The following is a 20375-nucleotide window of genomic DNA, read 5'->3' as shown; positions in this document are numbered from 1 at the left end:
AGTGTCTCCTGACAACCTTTCACTAAAGGCCATCATCATCAGAAGCCTCGGACTGTGCCACGGAGGAAATATGGGGGTCTGCTTTCATTAGACAAATGGAATATGGCTTGTCTAGGCCAGGCTAAGCTTTAGGCTATAACATGGGGTTATACGGAGTGGTATGAGTGATCGATGGAGACGACCTGCATTTAGGTCAAGATCGTGTCATACGGGTAGTAGAACAAGGTGGAGGAAGGCGAGAGAGAAAGAGATAAGAAAGAGACTGAGATGCTGTAGAGGATAATCAGATGAATATTTGTGCAAAACAAAACCACATCAAAAAACACACTCAAGTAGACCATTTTCCCTCCAATTCCCTCCTCTCTCCTTGCCTTTTTCCCCCTGACCTTTTAAGAATGAGTTGCTGTCAGGATGTACTCTCTGTCCTACAAGCCTCGCCGTGGCTAGCTGGTAGACTAATGGCGCTCTGCTGAGAACCAGGGTCACACCGTGAAATCACAGTGAAATATCACTCTGGTTTTTAACGTTACTCTTCCTACTGACCTGTCTCCTATCTCTGAGACAACAATGCATCATCAAGACCCGTCCTCTTCCTTCCTGACACACACAATTGCCAACACTGGTCTCCACTGGTGTCCACTTATATTTGCTCCAATCACCAGCAAAAAGACAGTCTTCTATGCCTCCACTCCCACCCAATCCATATTCTATCTTTTAGTGAGAAAAAAGGAAAAAAAAAATCCTCTCTCCCTCTCTCTCTCTCTCCATGATGAGAGAGAATGCGAAGTTGATTTTCATCATTGTTACCATCAGTTACAAAGGAGCCTCATCACCCTGGGGTTCAAAGGTTAACAGGAGCTATCAGAGAGGAAATGAGAAAGTGCGTGTGTGTGTGTATGTGTGTGTGTGTGTGTATAGTATTTGGGGGCTTGGTGAGTGAAAGCTTCCTCGAATGATAACAAATAAACTGGCAGCCATTTCTCTCAAGATTGATTCCTTTTCCCAAAAGGTAAAAGTGGTTTTCAATGTTAGACGCGAGGACTTCACATGATCTGTTTCTGTGAACGTATGTGTGTGTGTGTGTATGTGTGTGTGTCTGCGCAAGTGTGAAGAGTGTCAATTCTGAAAGTGTGAATTTGTTGCACGTGAAAGAAGAGGGCGTCTTTGCATATGTATGTGTGAAAATGTGTGTATGTGTCTCTCATCTTGTCACTGACACATGCCGTATTATTTCTGCCGCTTGTCAATCACAGCCCAGCATTCCGCAATCTAATGAAATCGACTTTGTCAACTCTTTCAGGAGGCACTCATGTTTTCATTATTCCACCACTAAAACACAACATTTGTAGTAGCAATGCCATAGCCATCTCCAGTCAGAATGCCAAGTAATATCAAGGTAGCCCTTGACGCAGTCTGCCAGACACCGCTCTGTCACTGCTTGTACAACTTTTTACATGTTATTATTTTCCCATTTCTCTCTCTCACCCCATCTCATTAATGCATTCTCCAACTCAGTGGGTTGCCATTTCTCACTACTGCTTTTGCATGGTGTCTTTTTTTGCTTGCACTCCAAATCTCAAACATTTCTGGCGCAAGTCCAAATGACCAATGCTTTCCAGCTTGTCTTTGTTAAATACTGGCAAACATTGGCCACATACAGACCTTAAGGATAATTTGTCATCTTGTTTTTCTCTCCAAACTTCTCCCTCCCTGGGCACTGCCAATACAACAAAACATTGGACACTGGACAAAACATTAGTTGTATACAGTTGAATATGCGTGTGAAATCACATGAAATGCTTGATTTATAAATCAAACGCTGCCTCAAGCCACTCAAAGTAGTTGAACCCGCAATCAACTCGATTCTTGCCCAGGTCTGGCAGGTACAGCGGCCAGAGTCCCGCAGCGCAGCAGCAGAGGAGAAAGACAGAGGGCTCCTCCCCGAAGACATTGGGACAGGAGAGCAGAGGCTCTGATTTTGGACAGAGGCCAGACACTGAGGCAGAATCAGGTCACTCTCAGCCATATCCATCTCTCTGCTTCTGTCCGCCTGCCAGCACCAGCACAAAGAGAGCTCTCTTCTGGACTGTGCAGAGGGATCAGCAGATACAGAGTGGAGAGAACGAGAGGGAGGGCAGTGAGAGAGAGAGAGAGAGAGAGAGAGAGAGAGAGTTGCTCAATGCGATTAGTAGAGACTGAAAGAGACCCGCTCTCTAACACTCTCTGATGTATGGCCTAATCTGGGCTTGCACTGTCGAGAGGACCCGTTCCATTGGCTGCTAGTTCAGGAAGTTAATGACACACATTAAACCACAGAGACATTTCGCCTCATATCACCGCTCAACCGTTAGAGGCTCCAATGAGTCCATTTTCCAGCACTTCTAGCCAGTCCTTTTTATTGCCATTATTATACTGCATGTGGCTCTATTTTAATTCCTTTCTTTCCACTATACGATTCAGAATTCAGTAGATTCTTGTTTTAGTCTTCGTGTAACATTTGTTGTTTACGATTAGCTTGTCTTACTGCTGCGTTATTAATGATTATATGGAGAAACTACCATAACAAAGAAAGAGAACCGTTAAAGACTGAAAAATTGAAAAAAAAAATGGATATCCCACTGACTTCTCTTTGTATAATTAGCCACTTAGGCATCCAGTATTTTCTTCTAGCCCCACTGTGCTAAATGACTGGCCTGCCAGGATGATTGGCGGCACTAAAGAATTTATGTTACGTCTAAGTGGGTTTGCAGTATTCATTGTAAGAAATAATGTCAACATTCAATTTCACTATAATAAAACATTGGCTGTATGACTCCTGCCGCAACAGTGAGTCACGTTAAAGTAAAGCATCTACTAAAATGGTATTCATTACTACAGCTGTATATAAAGATATGCAGGGGAATGTTTGGACTAGGATGAAGGGGGATGCCATCTATCGTGTTAACACTAATCATTTAATGCAACCATCTTTTTTACTATTATATTGAAGGCAAACCATAAAACTGGAAACTTTATTGTTCTGATCTTCTCAATAAAGCAAAATGCTTCTTATACCCAGTTATGCGCATGTTACTACTCTGCTGCCAAGAGCTATTTAGAGGAAACTGTATACGTTTGATCTGTCTGCTTACACTGGAGGAAAGTTGAGAAATCACATTTCATACAATCATTCATTCAGCAAAATCCTTGGTGTCCCCAAGTTTAACCCACACACTATCCTTCATTTGTTCACTGTGTGTGTGTGTGTGTGTGTGTGTGTGTGTGTGTGTGTATGTGTGTGTAGTATCAGCTGGACTGTTGCTGACGGTGTTGCCAACATGTCATCTGTCTGACCACTGATCCACGGTGCCCTCCATCACACTATCAACGCATGATTGAGCACACCATCACACACACTATAGTGTAAACACACACACACACACACAAAGGTCAGACGTGCACACAAGCAGTGAGATGCACACACACACACTGTCAGATGTACAGTACACACATGCGCACACACACAACTCCCTCTCCACTAAAAATACTAGGCTAGCCCTGCTTGCTTCTCCTCTATTTTTCATCTTTCTGTTCTTCAGTCCCAACAGCATCTCATCACATCTTTCTAATTGTCCTGTGTCCCGCCTTAATAGATGATTATCCCTCACTCTGTCTGCATCTCCTTCTTTTTCCCCTCTCTTCTGCCTTATCATCTCTTCCCATCATCCTCTCCTCACTGAGACCATCTTTGGAAGCCCTCCAACCCTATATCCATCCATCCGTTCCATTCCTCTGATAGGCTCTTCTGCCTTTAGATGCCTGTTTCAGAGAGAGAGAGAGAGAGAGAGAGGGAGAGAGAGAGAGAGAGAGAGAGAGAGAAAGAAAGAGAGAAAGACACAGAGAATGCCAGAGAGAGAGGAACCTCAGCTTCAAAAGCCTGCTGTGTGCTGCAGACAATTCTACGCTGCATATTCAAGTACACATACACTCATACATTCAAAAATCTTCACACACACAAACACACACACTGTTACTGCTGAGTGGAAATCTACAATAAATTGCTGGGAGCATGAGAAGCAGTGGAAATGTCAGGCTAGAGATTATAGTGGGGGAGTCCAGTGCTTGGCCCAAGGGCAAGTAATGTTGGACAGCTCCATGTGGCGTTACGATGAATGCCGGACAAGGGAAAGCGATGTGTGGACATAAACAGTATGCTCTGGGGAGAACACACACATTCAGACACAGTCAAACAGAATAACATGTTTTGTGGGGGAAATACACAAATAGATACAGATACGCATTTTATTCCATGATAAGCAGAAACCTAATTTCAGCCACAACTGGCAAAACTCAATTCTGTGTTTTATATCGTTTTAAAATCAAATAAGCAGTTCATTGTCTTGGTAAGAGCAGCAGTCTTTGTGAACGTGCTTCCGACTGCTGGGGTTAGGTGCTCTTTGCTGCATTGTTAAGGCATCCGCAGGGCATTTCAACAGAGAGAGTATTTTTGCACCGCTCCGATTGAATCGCGCTCAAAATTCAGCATGAATGCGCGAGTGTCGACGTGGAGTAAAAGAGCTGTCACCAAGTAGATTTAACTCCCCTTTGTATGGCGCCCTGGGGACTGTTCCAAAAACCAGTCACAATGATTAGGACTGAAGAGAGCGGGGAGAGAGAGCATGTGCACACACACACCCACACACACACACGGCTGATGCCACGCCTGACAGTGATGTCATCTCGGGGAGACGTGCCATCAATCCCAGCAGATCAATACAGTTTATAGGATGCAAAACGGGGAATTTTAATGCAAGTCAGTGCACATTCATATTGAAAGAGGTAAAAAGTGGCAGCAAATGTGTGTATATATATTGGTGTCTGCATGTGTATATTGGAGCATAAGTATACACAAACAAATTATAGAGCAAGTGCACTTCTCAAAAGCATACTTGCCTAAAAAGAAGTCAATCTATGTGCTTGTTTTGGTCTGTTGGTGGGTCTCGATGCGAGGAGGCAGGTTTTGATAAGCATGTGGTATTTTCTAAATTCATGTTTATGGATGCTCCCACCTGCCAACAGCTAGCTGAGCAGCAACAACACATAACAAATGTTGAATAGGGAAAACAATCAAATTAGGAACTAATGAAACAGCAGGAGGATTTCAGAATTAAACCACGGAAACAGAGCCAGGAAAAAGAGAAAGTACAAGAAAGTGAGAAGTAAGATGTGGATTATAAAGATGTAGGGACAGAATAAAGAAACTGAAGAAGCATATTGAATAAGTAGGGCTGAACAATTAATTTAAAAAACCAAAACAATCAAAACTGGAAAGAGAAAGGCGTCTCAGAAAACTTCCTAACCAGTGTTTTTTTTCCCGGTACTGTGTACATTTCATTATTTCTTAATGGGATGATTCCTAAGCATTAGCATCTTATTTTTCCACCCAAAATTGTTTTTCATTCAAGGACTGCAAAACACAAAGTGTGAAAAAAAAGTCTACATGTTTATAGCTCATATTGCAATGGTAATATTCAGCACAAGAATTGCAATATACATTTTTTTTTTCAATACTGTGCAGTCCTTTTAACAAGGGAGTCAGAGAATTAGGAAGAGGGAAAAGCGAGAGAGAGAAAGCACAAAAGAGATTTTCGAGAGCGAGAGGACAAAAGACAAAAAAAAAGGGAAAAAGAATTAAGGCACCCAATTCAGTCGTGTTTTCAGGCGGAGGCTAGCCGACCGAGTGCGGCGGAGGAAGTGGGAGACACTTGTTTAATCACAGAATAATGATATTGTGATGGATTCTGACCTTTAGCAAGTGGTATCATGTATGGAGATTTAATTAGCGAGCCAGCCAGCAAGCAGGATAGCGGATATGTGGATAGCGTGGGGGGGGGGGGGGGTGGTGGTGGGGATGGTCTGGATGTTCTTAATGAATCCACTAGCCTTTCCCTTCCTGAGGATGTGGCCTAGACTGAATCATCATCTGCAGCCAGCCGCTGATTAAGCCTCGCAATCAGGAGGAGGAGTGATGGAGAAGGCCAGCGCAGGAGACGGCACCATTCAAAGGCTGGTCAAACGCAGCGGAGAACAAAAGAGAGAGACGGGTCGCCGGCATCAAGATGGGCGAGCGAGGAAGACGGAGAATGTCACATGTGAACTTAGAAGATGAAGACGGGGTCCTTTCAAGTGAAGGATGAGAAGGAGAAAGAGCAAAAGAGGCAGGGAGAGAGAGGAAGGGAGGGGTGTGTGTGTGTGTGTGTGTGTGTGTGTGTGTGTGTGTGTGTGTGTGTTGGGGGGGACTGCGAGAGAGATCAAGAAAAAGAGTCAGAGAAACAGCAGCGGCCGAGTAGAATAATCTAATTAATTGGAGTGAATTCAGAATGTGAAGTCGGTTGCAGATGACAAATGTGGAAGAATAGCCCGTGGCATGTTAGTTAATGACATGTAATTAATGATCATTAGCGGAAGGGATGAGGAGACGGCCGTGGCCTGTCATGGATGTACAGGCGACCTTGTAATTTTCTCCTCAGTGCTTAGAGGGGGGTGAGAAAAAGTACTATGCTTAGGGAAAGCACTGATGCAGGGGGGAAAGAGAGGAGGGAGAGAAGGACAGAGAGAGAGAGAGAGAGAGAGAGAGAGAGAGAGAGACACACAGAGAGGGGAGGGAGTATGACAGGGAGAATGAGAAAGTGGAATGGCGGCAACTATTTTTATAAGAAGATGGAGAGAAGGACAGGCAAAAAGGAAGAGAAAGAGCGGCATAGGCAGTGAGCAATGAATCAAGAACGAGGAAGAGAGAGAGAGAGAAGAGGGGCAAGAGTGAATTTATTGCGATCCCGCTGTTTTGTTGTTCTGTTTTTTTTCTGCTGACACAGTGAACATGGAGGGAGCAGCCGGCGTTTTTTTATAGGTCACATGCCACTTCACAATGATCTATGGATGCGGGCCCTTTGCAGACTTATACTGTTGAGCACGCATTATGTGGCTCAGCCGAGCGTGGCCATTTGGGAGAGGGAAGGCATCTTTCCCCTCTCCCTCCCACTGCCCCCCCCCTCTCTCTCCCTCCATCTATCCCCTCTACCTCTTTCTCACCAGCCATCCCACGCCCTATACATCCCGCTCTTTCTCAACCACTGTCCCGCTCTCTCCATCTCTCCCACTCCCTCTCAAAGCCTCTTATAGATGCTGAAAGGCAACAAAGGTCCGACCTGAGTGAGTGTTTACACTCTTGTACTCGGGGCTAGATGCCTGTAAATGTGCTTGTGGCCTTGAGCATATTCGTATGTTGATGAAGTGTTTCTATTATTCTGTAGCGTTTTACTGGTTGCAAAATACCGCCGTTCTGGAATGGAACCAATCATATCACAGAGAATAAAGACCTGTGTTCAGCCAATAGAGGTTACTTCCTATAAAACATCCAATCATTCAAATCCTCCATCAATAACTCTCACCTCTAGCCTGGGCTTTTGAGTAATTCCATATCTCTATTTGTTCTAAAATCAGCTGTGTGCCGCTGCCAATCCAAACCCAACGGGCACACTTTATAGTCTGACTCAGTGAACACTGAGTTCAACTTGAGACAGAAAAATGGGTCGTTGCCAGGTTTTTACACTGCAAGTGTATTTCTAGTAAAATAATATCCATATGTGAACAACAAAAATTAAATGCTTCGATTGCAAAAATGGTTTGAGGAAATGAATGAATTTTGGTTGGGTTAGATAGATGTTGTATCTTCAAAGTGACTTGTCAAATAATTGCTTCTAGCAAGTGTGTTAATATCAATTGGGAAAGGTGCTGACTACGAAAAAGATAAGAGACAGAGAAATAGACAAGGCCATTGTTTAAGAAGTCGGTTGACTAATGCAATGGCACAATTAAAGAAATCAGTAGTTGTTTTCACAGACATGGACTGTCCTTAATGAAATGAGATGGAAGTGTGTGTGAGTATGTGTGTGTGTGCGCATCTTCATTAACACATCTGAAGTCAACAATGATTCATTTGAGAGACAATACAGTGAATGTACATGCAGTCATATGAACATGCATGAATATATCCAATGTGATGTGATGTGTTATACCGGCAAGTGACCTCTATATTAGTGTGAGTTTTTTGGGTTTTTTTACCTTTATTTATTCAGGGGAGTTTCACTGAGAGCAATGCTCTCTTTTTCAGGAACGCCCTGATCACATTCACACACACATTCACACCTGGAAGCTGATCAGTACAACCACAGTCTGATCTGCTGGCCACTGAGCAGCTCCACTGGAGCGGTTGGGGTTAAGGGCCATGCTCAAGGGCACCTCAGTGGTGGTAATGAGGGAGGGGCAAGCGCTGCTTTTCACTTTCCCCACCCAGATGTATCCTGCCGGTCCGGGGGATTGAACCGACGACATTCCGGTCACAAGCTCGCTTCTCTAACCTTCAGGCCACTACTTCCCCTGCAGTTGATGTTACTGTGGCGGGTCGTGCATCTATTCCAGCACACAATTTGTGTGAAGTGTACAACATGTGGTTGGGTCTATCCAAGCAAACATGTGGGTGTGTGCACATACTGTACGTCTGAATGCATGTGCTTCATCCATATCAAAAGTGTGTGTGTTTGTGTGTGTGTTGGTCCGTATAGCCAGGCTACTCTAATGAGCCTGGGGGCTGGTTATTCTGTCTCTAATTGGAGGAAAAACACATCATGTTGAAAATACGACAAAGCTTGAAAGCCAGAGAGAAAAGAGAGTGTAAGAGAAAGAGAGAGCACAAGAGAAAAAGCAAGAGATAGAGTGAGGGAGGGAGAGAGAGAGAGAGAGAGAGAGGAGCATATCCTTAATACAAGGCTCTCTCTCATCTCAGTTCCTTCTAGCAGTAACAGCCAACAGACTGACACACACCACCATTAAAAAAGCTGTAATGGTCCATTATTTTGTCCATACCATTTTTTTTTACTCTGCAATCTAAAAGGGAAAGGGGATTTTTCATCAAATTGGCTTGTCTGGAATGCTCTGCTGACTATATATGGATTAGCATATGAAGGCACACTACATATAGAGCTAATTTGTGGCTTATATTCAGTTTTATTGTATTAGATGGATAAATGTAAAAGACACCTGCATGTTGTTTTCATGTACATATATTCAAAACTAGTTTTATTCAGCAGCTTTTCAATAACACAGTCTTCATCCGCATCTTGTCTAAAGCTTTGCCAAACATAACTGTAATTGTCTAAGTTAAGACAGTTTGCAGGAGTCAAGTTACTTTTTGTGGCCTGCATGCAGAAGATTTCTTCTGTATATTCAGTTATCTCAATAATATTCAATTATATGGATGTATGCAGCCATTTACTGCACCTAGTTATCCCGTGTCACTCAGCAGCACAGTCGACACTGTATCAACCTGTCTGATGTTGTGCAGGTGGAGTGTCACAGTTCACACTACAGGAAGGTTTAAACTAAATCACAGAACGGGTGAGAGAGCAAAAGGAAGTACGGAAGAGAGAGAGAGAGAGAGAGAGAGAGAGAGAGAAACTGGGATATTGTGAGAGTGTGAGAGAGAGCAAGACCCTGATTTGATATTTCTTGCTGCAGTTATGTGATTCCTCAATTAGACTTTCATGTGAGTGCAGGAACCCAAGAAGCAGCCTGCCTTCCACACTCCTCTGAGCAACCTTGTTTGGTGTGTGTGTGTGTGTGTGTGTGTGTGTGTGTGTGCGTGCGCATGTGTCTGAGTTTATGTGTTAGTGTGCTGTGTGTGTCTACCTTGGCTCTCTACACCCGAGGGAAGCGCAGTGGAGAAGATGTGAACGATGAGTTGAAACTAAATTTCTGACGATATCTGAGATGCAGCGCTCCCCTTCATGCATCATTTAAAGCGGCAAAGGAATTAATCGGAGGCTAACAACCCACGATTCTTGTAAAATCAACCATGGGATATTAGGAAGACATCCATCCATCACACACACACACACGAGATTAGTGTAATGTTTCCCCAACCCTTTATCTTGTCATATAACGTGTTCTCATTGTGAAAAGACTCAAAGGAAATAAACGGCTTATATTTACGTCTAATCATTTACTAATGCTCCAGGGATAGGCCTTCAACTTCTGATTTGTGTGTGTGTATGTGTGTGTGTGTGTGTGTGTGTGTATATGCATTTAAGTACGTCGCCATCTTTACGTTTGAAGCACCAGCTCCACTCTAAAGCAGTCTAGAATTTATGTGATCTCCTATTTTTAATCCATTACTTAATCAGCCTTCATAAAGAATTTGTTTATTGCTTTTACTCTACTTTATCAAGTACCTCTCTCTGCCTTTAAAAGGTACTGCCTCTGCAGTAGCCATAGTTACAGGTGTGTGTATGTGTGTATGTGTATGTGTATGTGTATGTGTGTGTGTGTGTGTGTGTGTATGTCAGAACTCATCTATCTCCAGCGGAGTCCACCGTCACTAGTTCAGCGGGCTCTAATTTATGCGGTGGCAGTGGCGGTAGTGTGGCGCATGCTGAAATGGCGTCATTCCTCAGCGCTAACCCCTGTGTCCTCCCTCACACTTCCTCTCCCTGCTGACAGCTCCACCCCAGGCGTGATTTATCGGGCCCTCAAGCGGCAGACGAAGGCGCCCCGGCACGTGCGCCTTGCCATAGATAGATTAATAGATAAACACTGTGATTCTAAGAGCAAACACCGTACCGGGCCTTGGGTGTCATCCATTCACCATAAAATGTCTGGAGATAGCGCGTGACGAAGGTCAGAACAATATGGACTGGGCAGTGAGAGGGTCAAGTTCATGTCTCTGAAACTGAGCAATCAGAGTTATGGCTAAAAGTTTGTCAATGTGTAGCTCCACAATTTCTCATTTGTAGTTCTGTGAACATTATTTGTCGTAGTTAGGAATAAAATATTATTAATGAAACCAATCAATCCAGTTCTGGACTGGTAAAATATTCAAATTCATATTTTTGTTTTTCATTTACTCCTCTTCACTTATAATAGAAAGAACATACTTTACTACATGTAATGATTCACAGTAAGTTGTGCCTTCATTTCATAAAAATAGAAAATTACGTAGATAGTTTTCATAAATTATCTATAATTATATAGCAAAACTCAGCTATCCAACAGAAAAAAATGCAAAAAAAATTCAAGAGCAAAACTATCCAACTGTAAAAAAAAACACACCATTAGTTGATCTAGGCCTACACCCTGAAAGACCAGCCTCTTCAGCCACAGCATTCTGTCACCTTAACCCATAATCTGCACCTCCCAGCACTCACAGTGGGCACAGCATGATTCATTTGGCCATGCTTGCCATTTAGAGGAACATGATTACCCTAACAAATGGACTTGGATCAAGCCAATTTCTTATTTCTTGAGGCTGGTGGCTTCTCATCAGTGAGGTAATATGAAGCCATGAAAAAAAAAATGTTGCATAATGGACCTTTGCCTGCGTGTGAAGATGGTCTAAACATCTAACATCCAATTTAACCTTGATTTTTATGTGCACAAAGTGAGAAATCAAATGAACTGAATCACTGAATGTATAACGCTGTTAGTGAGAATGGAATTATGTTAATTTGGCTCAGCATTCGGCTGCATTGTTTAAGAGGTGAGCAGATTGGAAGAGGCAGTGGCTGGTTAACATCTCATGTTAATGGAATGGAGCTTGAACCCGCCCAAGAACAAGGTGTTCATGAAGGCCTCCTGCAGCGCAACTGAGCTCATTATAGTTAACATGTGGCAGAGCCTTCACAACTCATCCTCCTCCAGAGATACTCACCTGTAGTGTCCCTCAATTAGAGATTATTCAAACAGCTTGGATTCTTAATGTAGCTTAGTGATGAGTTATGCTTAATACGGGCTGATCAAATCCCACTTTGCTTACGCAGTGTGTTTAAATAATTACTTTACTATTTACTAGTAGTTTAAATACAATTGCTTGACACTTAATGTTCTGGCAGATTTGACAGTGCATTACTGCATGTTTCAGACAGAATGTGTGCGTCTGTGTTTGAATAAATAAGAACTATCAACATATTCATCTGATTCTATAATGCCATATCAACATCTGGAGTGAAGCATGCTGTGCTTCAAAACGCTTCCTTTTATTAAACTTCAACCTTTATGTTTTAAACAAGTAAATTCCCAAACGTCCCCTAAATAGTAGGCGAGATGATCTTTCAGACAGCGCCAAAGTGTGCATGTGAGAGTGTAGGTCAGAGTGTGTGTGTGTGTGTGTGTGTGTGTGTGCAGTAGTACTCACAGCACTGCTGCAGGGGATATCTTTGACTTTGAGCCAAGCCAGGTCCAGTGTGCCCTCTCCCTTGTAGCAGGACTGCAGCCTCTCCTTGATCTTCTCGTTGATCTTCCGCAGGGAGAAGACGCACAGTGCAGAGTCCTGAGAGGCCTGGCGTGGCCGTCTCTTCTGGCCTTTGGAGAAGACGGCGAACAAAACGTCATCATCCGGAGCCACGTCCAGCGAGCGTGCCAGGATGGCACCGGCTTTGGACAGGTAGGCCGCCTGGAGCAGACGGTACTCCACGTTGCCACTAACACAGCCGATAGGCACCTCCACGTAGGAGTTGAAGGCAGTGTCTGCCTTGCAGAGGCGGACTATCTTGGAGGTGTAGACCTGTTCCCGACCTGCAGAGGAGGACCCTGTGGCCGGCCCACCCCCCATCTCAGGCTGCAGAGTCAGGAAGTAGACAAAGTTCCCACTGGCAAAGCCATAAATGTAGTATATGTCGAAGTCTGGGATGACAGTGAAGGTGTCCGAGGGGATCTTAATCATAGAGGCCACAAACTCATCATGGAAGACGTAGGCAAACATGCCGTCCTCCTCTGAGTTTCTGGCCAACTTGCGGCTAGAGATGGTGGGGAAGTATTCTGGCTTGCCATCCACCGCTGTGGCTACGAACAGCATGTCCGGAGAGGCATTGCCGTATGAGACAATGACACCAAACACCGAGCCACTCTCGTTGACACCGGAGAGGTAGTGCTCCTTCTTGTGGAAGGGCTCTCCCAGTTTAAAGAGGTCATCTAGGCGAAGCAGTTTACAGATGCCCTGGTAGAGGCTGCCGCACGCCAGCAGCCTGTTCTCCCGATAGTCCATCAGCAGCATCTTGTTGACATTGTTGGTGAGCGTCAGTGGCTCACTGCAGGGCTGGACGATGCGTGGTGGGTAGCACTTGCGGTTGTCCTCATCTGGGCCAGTCTCGTGGGACACCTGGACCTCCAGACCCGGGGACAGCTTGTAGATGCGGTTGACGGCTCCCAGATAGACGTTGCCATTGCGATAGTCCACCGCCAGGTGGTTGAAGGTCCATTCAGGGTTCTCGGCACGAAATGAGGCGTACTCCTCCTCCTCAAGAGAAGCTGTGATCACCTGGGAGCCGGCGCTGTGAGCCTGGGGGGCTCGCACCACTGTTTGTGACGTCACAGGAAGTGCCAGAGTGGACAGGAAGCAGCAGAGGAAGAGGCAGGTCCGTGTCCTGGTGAGGGACTCCATGGTTGTGTGGAGGCAGGGCGTGGCGAGGAGCGGGAAGGAGGCGCAGTCCGGTACTCTCAGCCAATCAGGATCAAGCCTTTCTTGAGATGGAGGACATTATGTACCTGAAGAGGGAGGAGACAAAGGCCACTGAGAACCAGCAACAATAACAACAAAACAACAACAACAAACTACATTCAAGTCCATTGTCACATAGTTTTGATACACAGAAACATTTGCAGACTGTATTAAGTGCACCATACACTAATTTTATCTGGCACAGATTAGAGCAGAGCCCCTTCACAAAGAATAATGAGGAAAGCAGGTGAACAGGCCACACACTTGAGACTCCAGCACAATCTATAATTAGAGAAGAAATGGGCTAGAGAGAAAAAGGGAGAGATGAAGGTAAACGGTAAAAGGGCAGTGTTCTCAGAGAGCTTTAGCCACTAGGATTTGAGTTTGTGGATTGAGGAAAGAGGGAAGAAGGGGAGGGGTAATGCAATGTCTCAGAGGGGGTGATCAGCATAGCTCTGCACCATCTCTCTACATGGACCCCGGCCGCCTCTCCACCCCTCCTTGCCTTTCTGCTCCAGTCGCTATGCACCTAATTGATTCTCCCCTCGGAGTAGCAATTTGCATGCTTTGGCGATTTCTCTCTTTTCTCCCAATAGGGCAGCTCACCTGCTGACACTGCTAGCAGAGAGGAAAGGCCTTTCTTTCTGTCTCTGACATGGCTACACACCCAAAGACACACACAACACACACACACACACACACACACACACACACACAAGGCAGAGGGTTTATGGGCAGAGGTGGAACAATTAGGGAGGAAATGCAAGTGGTTGCAGAATAAGCCTCCCACTAGTCCTTAGGTCATTTGGAAAGTCTCAGCAATACACATACACACATACAGCCATAACAAACACACCACATGCACGCACACATAACCACACACCTCCATGCATTTTTAATTTATATAGTGCATGCAGGGGTGCAGAAATATCACATTCATAACGTCAAAGCACAAAGTGCACCATAGAAAACACACACACCAATACGGATCGTTCAGAGGAAATGACAGCATTTCCTGTAAACATGGTGGTCCCCTGTGTGTGTCACCTGCTCATTAGACCTCTCCAGTGGCAAGCTGGGTGTTATGAGGGGATGGAATTCACCGGGGTGGTATCCAGGAACTAGCTTTACACACACACACACACACACATCCATGAAAGAATCTTCTAAAACTCCTCCAACTCAAGTTTATCTCTCGCATTAGTACTCCAACGCATTAATTTGGCATACATATCAATATGCACATCAAGCCAAAGTGCTGTCTTTATGATATGAAAATACACTAAAGGAGATTTTTTTTACACGCACCGATTTGTCCTATGTGTAAAGCCAACTGAAAAGGGTCAAAACTCTCTCTGAAATCAACTTCAAATGCACAAGAGAACCTCAGTAAAGAGAGGGCTCGCAGCTGTGATCAAGGTATTAACTTGATGCAAAACAAGAATTCACTGTATTGTGCTTGCACTATGATCTTGCAATATGTAAAAATACTACAGATAATACCAACATCTTAAAAGCCAGTTCTTTTCATATTCAATTTATAATAACCTGCATGCTGTTGTGTGAAAGGTACAGTGTCAAGAAAGGAAAAACTTTGAAGTGTCACTTAGAGTTAAGCTATGTGAGAAATAATCTGTCACACATGAAGCAAATCTCCATCACTGAAATGAGACGGTTTCAATGAACAATGTCAGGGTTGCGTTTTTTGCTAAGCTGTCATACCAAAAAACCCAAATTCAAATATTTTCTTGTCATTGCTCAACAATGACATTCTTTCTCCTTTTCACTCCATTGTTTTTTTTTTTACAGAATATAAAAATAAATCTGTGTCTTCAGAACCTTGTTACAATGAATTCTATGAACGCTTGTCACATAAATGGTAGCTGCTACCTGACATTATCAAGCCACAGATCTCATCTCAGGTTGATATCCAAGCAATCGCGAGTCTTGACGGTGTCAAACGCAACCTCACTGCAATCTGACCAATCTCCCCTCCGTCTCCTGACAGGGAGAGAGAGGAGAACACAGACGAAAGCCTCTCAACACACGATAAGAGGGCTGGAGAGGAAGATGAGAGGGATAAAGACAGATACAAAGATAGAGAGAGAAAAGGTGGGGTGTGTTTTCAGGTGTGTGTGTGTGTGTGTGCAGGGGTGAATATGAGCGAGAGAGCAATCATTTCCATAGATCTGACACTGAAAATTAGGTTCATGGAGACGGGGTAAAACGATAGAGACGGAGATAGGGATATATTTAGAGAGAAAGGGAGTGAGAGAGAGGCAAAGTGAGAGAGAGACAGAGAGAGAGAGAGAGAGAGAGAGAGAGAGCGCAAGTGGAAGGTGCTGCTGCTTGAGGAGTAATGACAGGGCAGTGAGCCCATAATGTTCCTCTAAAAATAAAAGGGGAGCTGCTGTAATATTAATCTCACACTGGGAACAGCACTGGAGCTCCCACCTCTCATTTGCCTGGCGGGGGGGGACAGCCATAACAAAGTGCTCTTCTGAAATACCTCAACAACTTTATTCAGCAGTTCGTATTAATAGAAGAAGAGACAGAGAGAAAAGAGGACAGGAGAGTAAGAAGGAAAGGGAGGAAGGGAGACATAGTGAGAAAAGAGAGACAGAGAGACAGAGACTGCCAGAGAGAGAAGCTGTAGTTGTATCACCTTCACATCCACCTATTCTCTCCCAAGAAAGTGAACGCCCAAAACAAAATATTTGAAAAAAAGGCAACTAGTAGTCTCCCTTGAGAAATAAATGGGAGTTGTGTGAACAAAAAGCGGAAACCCTTAAAGAAAAAAAAAACATTACATCCCCATCAGTGGTGCCCTGCGATTGGAGTGCGTTTGCAACATGAATCTGTTGGTGAAATGCAATTATCCTTCCTGATGGGGGGCAGACTCGTTTAGTCGCTGTTTTCCTTTGCCTGCTGATCATCAAGCGCCATTAATTAAAGCCTGCCTTGGTTCTGAGGATTCATACATCAGACACACACACGCGCACACGCGCGAAGAGGGCCTGATTATTCTAACACATCGTTTATCTATATCCAGTTGTGTGCCATTAGTGCATGCCTTTTGCCTTGCTTGCTCTTATATATGCATATTATAATGAGGCGTGATACTGGTGTTAAAAAGAATATCAAATAACGTGACACTCTTTGAGAATAAGTGGAAATTACAGCACTTGAGTAAAATAACTGTTCTAATTATGTCGACAAATACATTTCAATCTGCTTTCAACAACAGCAAAAAAAAGGATGATTATTCCCACATGCCTTAACTGATGGAGTTCAAATTAAAGTTGGAAAAATTACCAAGTCTGTACACACAAATGCCCCCCAGAGTTGTGAAATGTGTCTGGCTGAGAGTCCAGGGTTAAGTCCACAGACTGGCCCGTGCATGTGGCAGGTATGGTGGCATGCTAAGCTTCGCCACTGCCAAGCGGACAAGATAGGACACAAAGGGGAGGGGGGGCTCTTAGTTCTGTGACCTGAGTGTGTGGCTGGCTGCCCTGTAGGTAGTTCCAGGGCTAGTTGCCAGATCTACTCAGATATCAAACACACACACACACCCCCCACACACACACACCCCCCACACACACACACACACACTCTCACATTCCCGGCCACATACACATTAAAGGGTGCTAATGAATTCATGATTAGTGCCACACGCTTTCCCTGACACACACTTCCAGTTTCTCTAGAACTGTGGGCAAAAACAGCACCATGACGTGTGTGCGTGCCTGTGCGCGTGCGTGTATGTGTGTGTGCGCGCGCGTGTGTGTGTGTGCTCGCGTGTCTCCATCTGTGCGGCTCAAAACCAAGTATGAGCTCTTAGCGTTCAGAAAATAATTGGGATGTTTCTGATTTCCATTCCATTTTCTGTGCCCTTCCAGGCTGTCACCAGCCAACCAGGAGGAATCACTTGATAGCAATAAAACCGCTGCCTAAAAGGGAGAGAGACACAAATTGCATTTACATCTCTAACTGTGTGACTTCTCCAATTAAGGGCATTACCTTGTTTGCAGGGGAGACAGCCAGACGCGGTTCACAAACAGCCACAAAACAACATGAACATGGCAGAAAGTGGAGACGAGGAAAGAGGAGAGGAGAGGAGAGGAGAGGAGAAGAGAGGCACAAGAGAGACAAAGACAAGCTTTGGAAATATTGATTAGTTCCTCTGGAGGTGTCTAAGCTGTTCCCTGCGTCACAGGTGAAGAGGCATCGTCACGGCTACACACCAGAGACGAGTGGGCGAACAGATAAAAATTTGCTCTCTCTCCCCCTCCCTCTCCCTCACCCGACTACAGGTTCTCTGTCGCTCACACACACATTTAGTCTGGCTGTCAAAAATACTGCTTAAAACTTCAGACAAGACATCAGTAAAGCTCAAAGATCAACTGCAGATCGGCCTATTTCAGACACTGCAAAGCTAATTTCAGAGACAACAGTATTAGGCAAAGCTATTATGGATATGTCAGAAGCCATTTTGCTTTGGCGATGAACGCGTAATCGAGAGCGGAGGCCAGACATGACAATTGGAGCAGACATAACAAAAAGCAAGCCTCGACAAAATAATCTCTGGCTATTGATAGTTTGAAGGAGGAGAGGCATTTATGTCGAAGAAATGAGTTGGAAATGAAGAAACTGTCAAAGTCCTTGGTAAACGGCTTAACTTCCTAGAGTGTAAAAACATTCAAAAATAACTATCATACTCAAACATTATGAGTCAAATGGGATTAGGAGATTATGAGTGAGTAAGAAGTAGGGTAATTATGGTATAATCCTTTATATTCATAGAGGAAAAAAACAGATCTTTGCACACTTTTATCTAGAGTAATCTGTCGTGGGGTGAATGGAGGTGAAATAATGACAATCACACGCATACACACACACACACAAAGATTAAGATAATTGCACAGCAGGTAAACAGACTTGACTGCGATACAAAAGGACAATGATGGCAGAGATGCAAGAAAGAGAGATAGAGCAATGAAACGAGGAGAGAATCAGAGAGAGTTCAATAGCACCGAGCCATGCAACGTGAAGAAGAAGCAAAGCTCGGCGAGTTTTCAGCGAGATAATGGAGACATTATGAGCCCGTCTTGCACTTAATACAACCAGGAGGTCGCTCAGCGCTGTGTCCATCTGCTGAGCATAGGGAGATGGAGGGAGGGAGGGATGGGGGGAAAGAGGGATGGAGAGAGAGATGGAGAAAACTAAGGAGACCAAGTGTGGGATTGAGAGTGAGATAGCAAAAAAAAAAAGTGAGCAAGATAGAAAAGAGAGAGGGAGACAGTGACAGAGAGAGAAGCAGACAGAGATGTGTGTCCCATATCAGTGGATGTACTGACTGGAGTAGTGGAGTCCCGAGTCCCGAGTCCCCCCCCCCCACACACACACACACACTCCCCAAACCCCCGCTGAGCTCTGGCACTGATCAGAGGAGTACGCGTCACTCTGCATCGCAGCCACACACTGGGGCTGGGGGAAAACAGTGTCCCTGCACTCACCCAGCATAATCCACACACACACACACACACACACAGACACATACACACTCTCACATATGCACAGGGGCTCACCAAAACAAAATCTACATACACACACAAACACACCCAGACCGACAACACACAGCAACACACACCCCAACCCACACTTCTTGCATAAAAACCCCACAAGCACACAGAGCTGGAATGCGCCCCACTCTCTCTCTCACACACACACACACACACACAAACTGGCATTACACCTTGGCAGCAACAACAACACATTATACCCCCCACTACAACACTGGCAAAATCCAAATTAAACTACAACAAAGTGAATGAAGGCTTTTTCAGCTTGCTACTGGCTGGGGAAAAAGGCACTAGTCTCTTTACTATCCAAGCACGCGGCTGAGGAGAAGCTGTAGCTAAGGAGAGAACCCAAACAACAACACATATACTGTACACCCAGCACTGATCCTGCCTACAGGGATAAGAGTATTAACATGGGACAGAACACGGAGGATTCCCAACTCATTATTACGACTCTGGCTGACACACAGGAGAGGATACACACACACATTCACTCACACACACACACGTACACACACTTACACAATTAAAAATTACTTGAGGGCAATTACAAGCATGCACGCAAACATGACCATAAATGTTCACATATAGAGACACATATATAAAACATATAAGCAGTGATGTAATGATCAGCTCTCACATGGCTATCAGGCTAAGCTAACACACATGTACATACACTGAGAGAGCATGCACAAACATGCACGCAAATATCACCATATATGTCCTTGTATGGATCTAGTAGGTCTGCACAATTATGGCAAAAATGCTAATCCCGATAATCACAATTTGTTATTTCAGGAAACAAAATTATTTTATGGCACTTTTGCACCTTAACAAGTTTTCACATTTTTCAGTGCGTTTCAGTGAGTATTACTCAAAGCAGCAGCAGCTAGAAAGTCTTGCTTTCACTCTTACTGTCTTACTCTTATTGTGGTCCATATTTACAAAATCCAAATAATAAATAATTGCTACTTTATTACTTTGAGGCGCAGCTACAACCCTAAGGGGAACTTTGAACAGGATCTGTTCTTGTTTGTCGTCATCATGTTCAAAGCCAGAGTATCTCCAAATGACAGTTCCATGTTCAGACTCGGGGAAAAGGATTTTCCTGTCTAACATTGGACCTATCCATTATTTTCCACACTGCTTGCTGCTACATTTTTCCAAAGATGGTCTAAAGTTTCTCTCTTTCTTTCCCACCAGAGCTGCCTGCTTCTCCATCCTCAGTTTTGTTTCAGTCACATCGCTGCATTCAAAGGTTGTGA

The 20375-nt window shown here is 44.3% G+C and overlaps 1 protein-coding gene across 1 annotated transcript in view; it reads right to left on the bottom strand.

Moving 5' to 3' along the window:
• Positions 1–20375, bottom strand: part of plxna4 (plexin A4) — a 251739-nt gene that overhangs the window by 210839 nt on the left and 20525 nt on the right. The window contains exon 2 of the mRNA XM_071916007.2: positions 12227–13575. Within this exon, the coding sequence (XP_071772108.1) occupies positions 12227–13471 (1245 nt within the window). The 5' untranslated portion in view covers positions 13472–13575. The remainder of the gene's footprint in view (positions 1–12226; positions 13576–20375) is intronic.

Source organism: Centroberyx gerrardi, chromosome 24 (genome assembly GCF_048128805.1).
Source record: "Centroberyx gerrardi isolate f3 chromosome 24, fCenGer3.hap1.cur.20231027, whole genome shotgun sequence".
Taxonomy (NCBI): Eukaryota; Metazoa; Chordata; class Actinopteri; order Beryciformes; family Berycidae; genus Centroberyx; species Centroberyx gerrardi.
The sequence above is the reverse complement of the archived record's forward strand: the minus strand, read 5'-3'. Positions and strand labels throughout refer to the sequence as shown.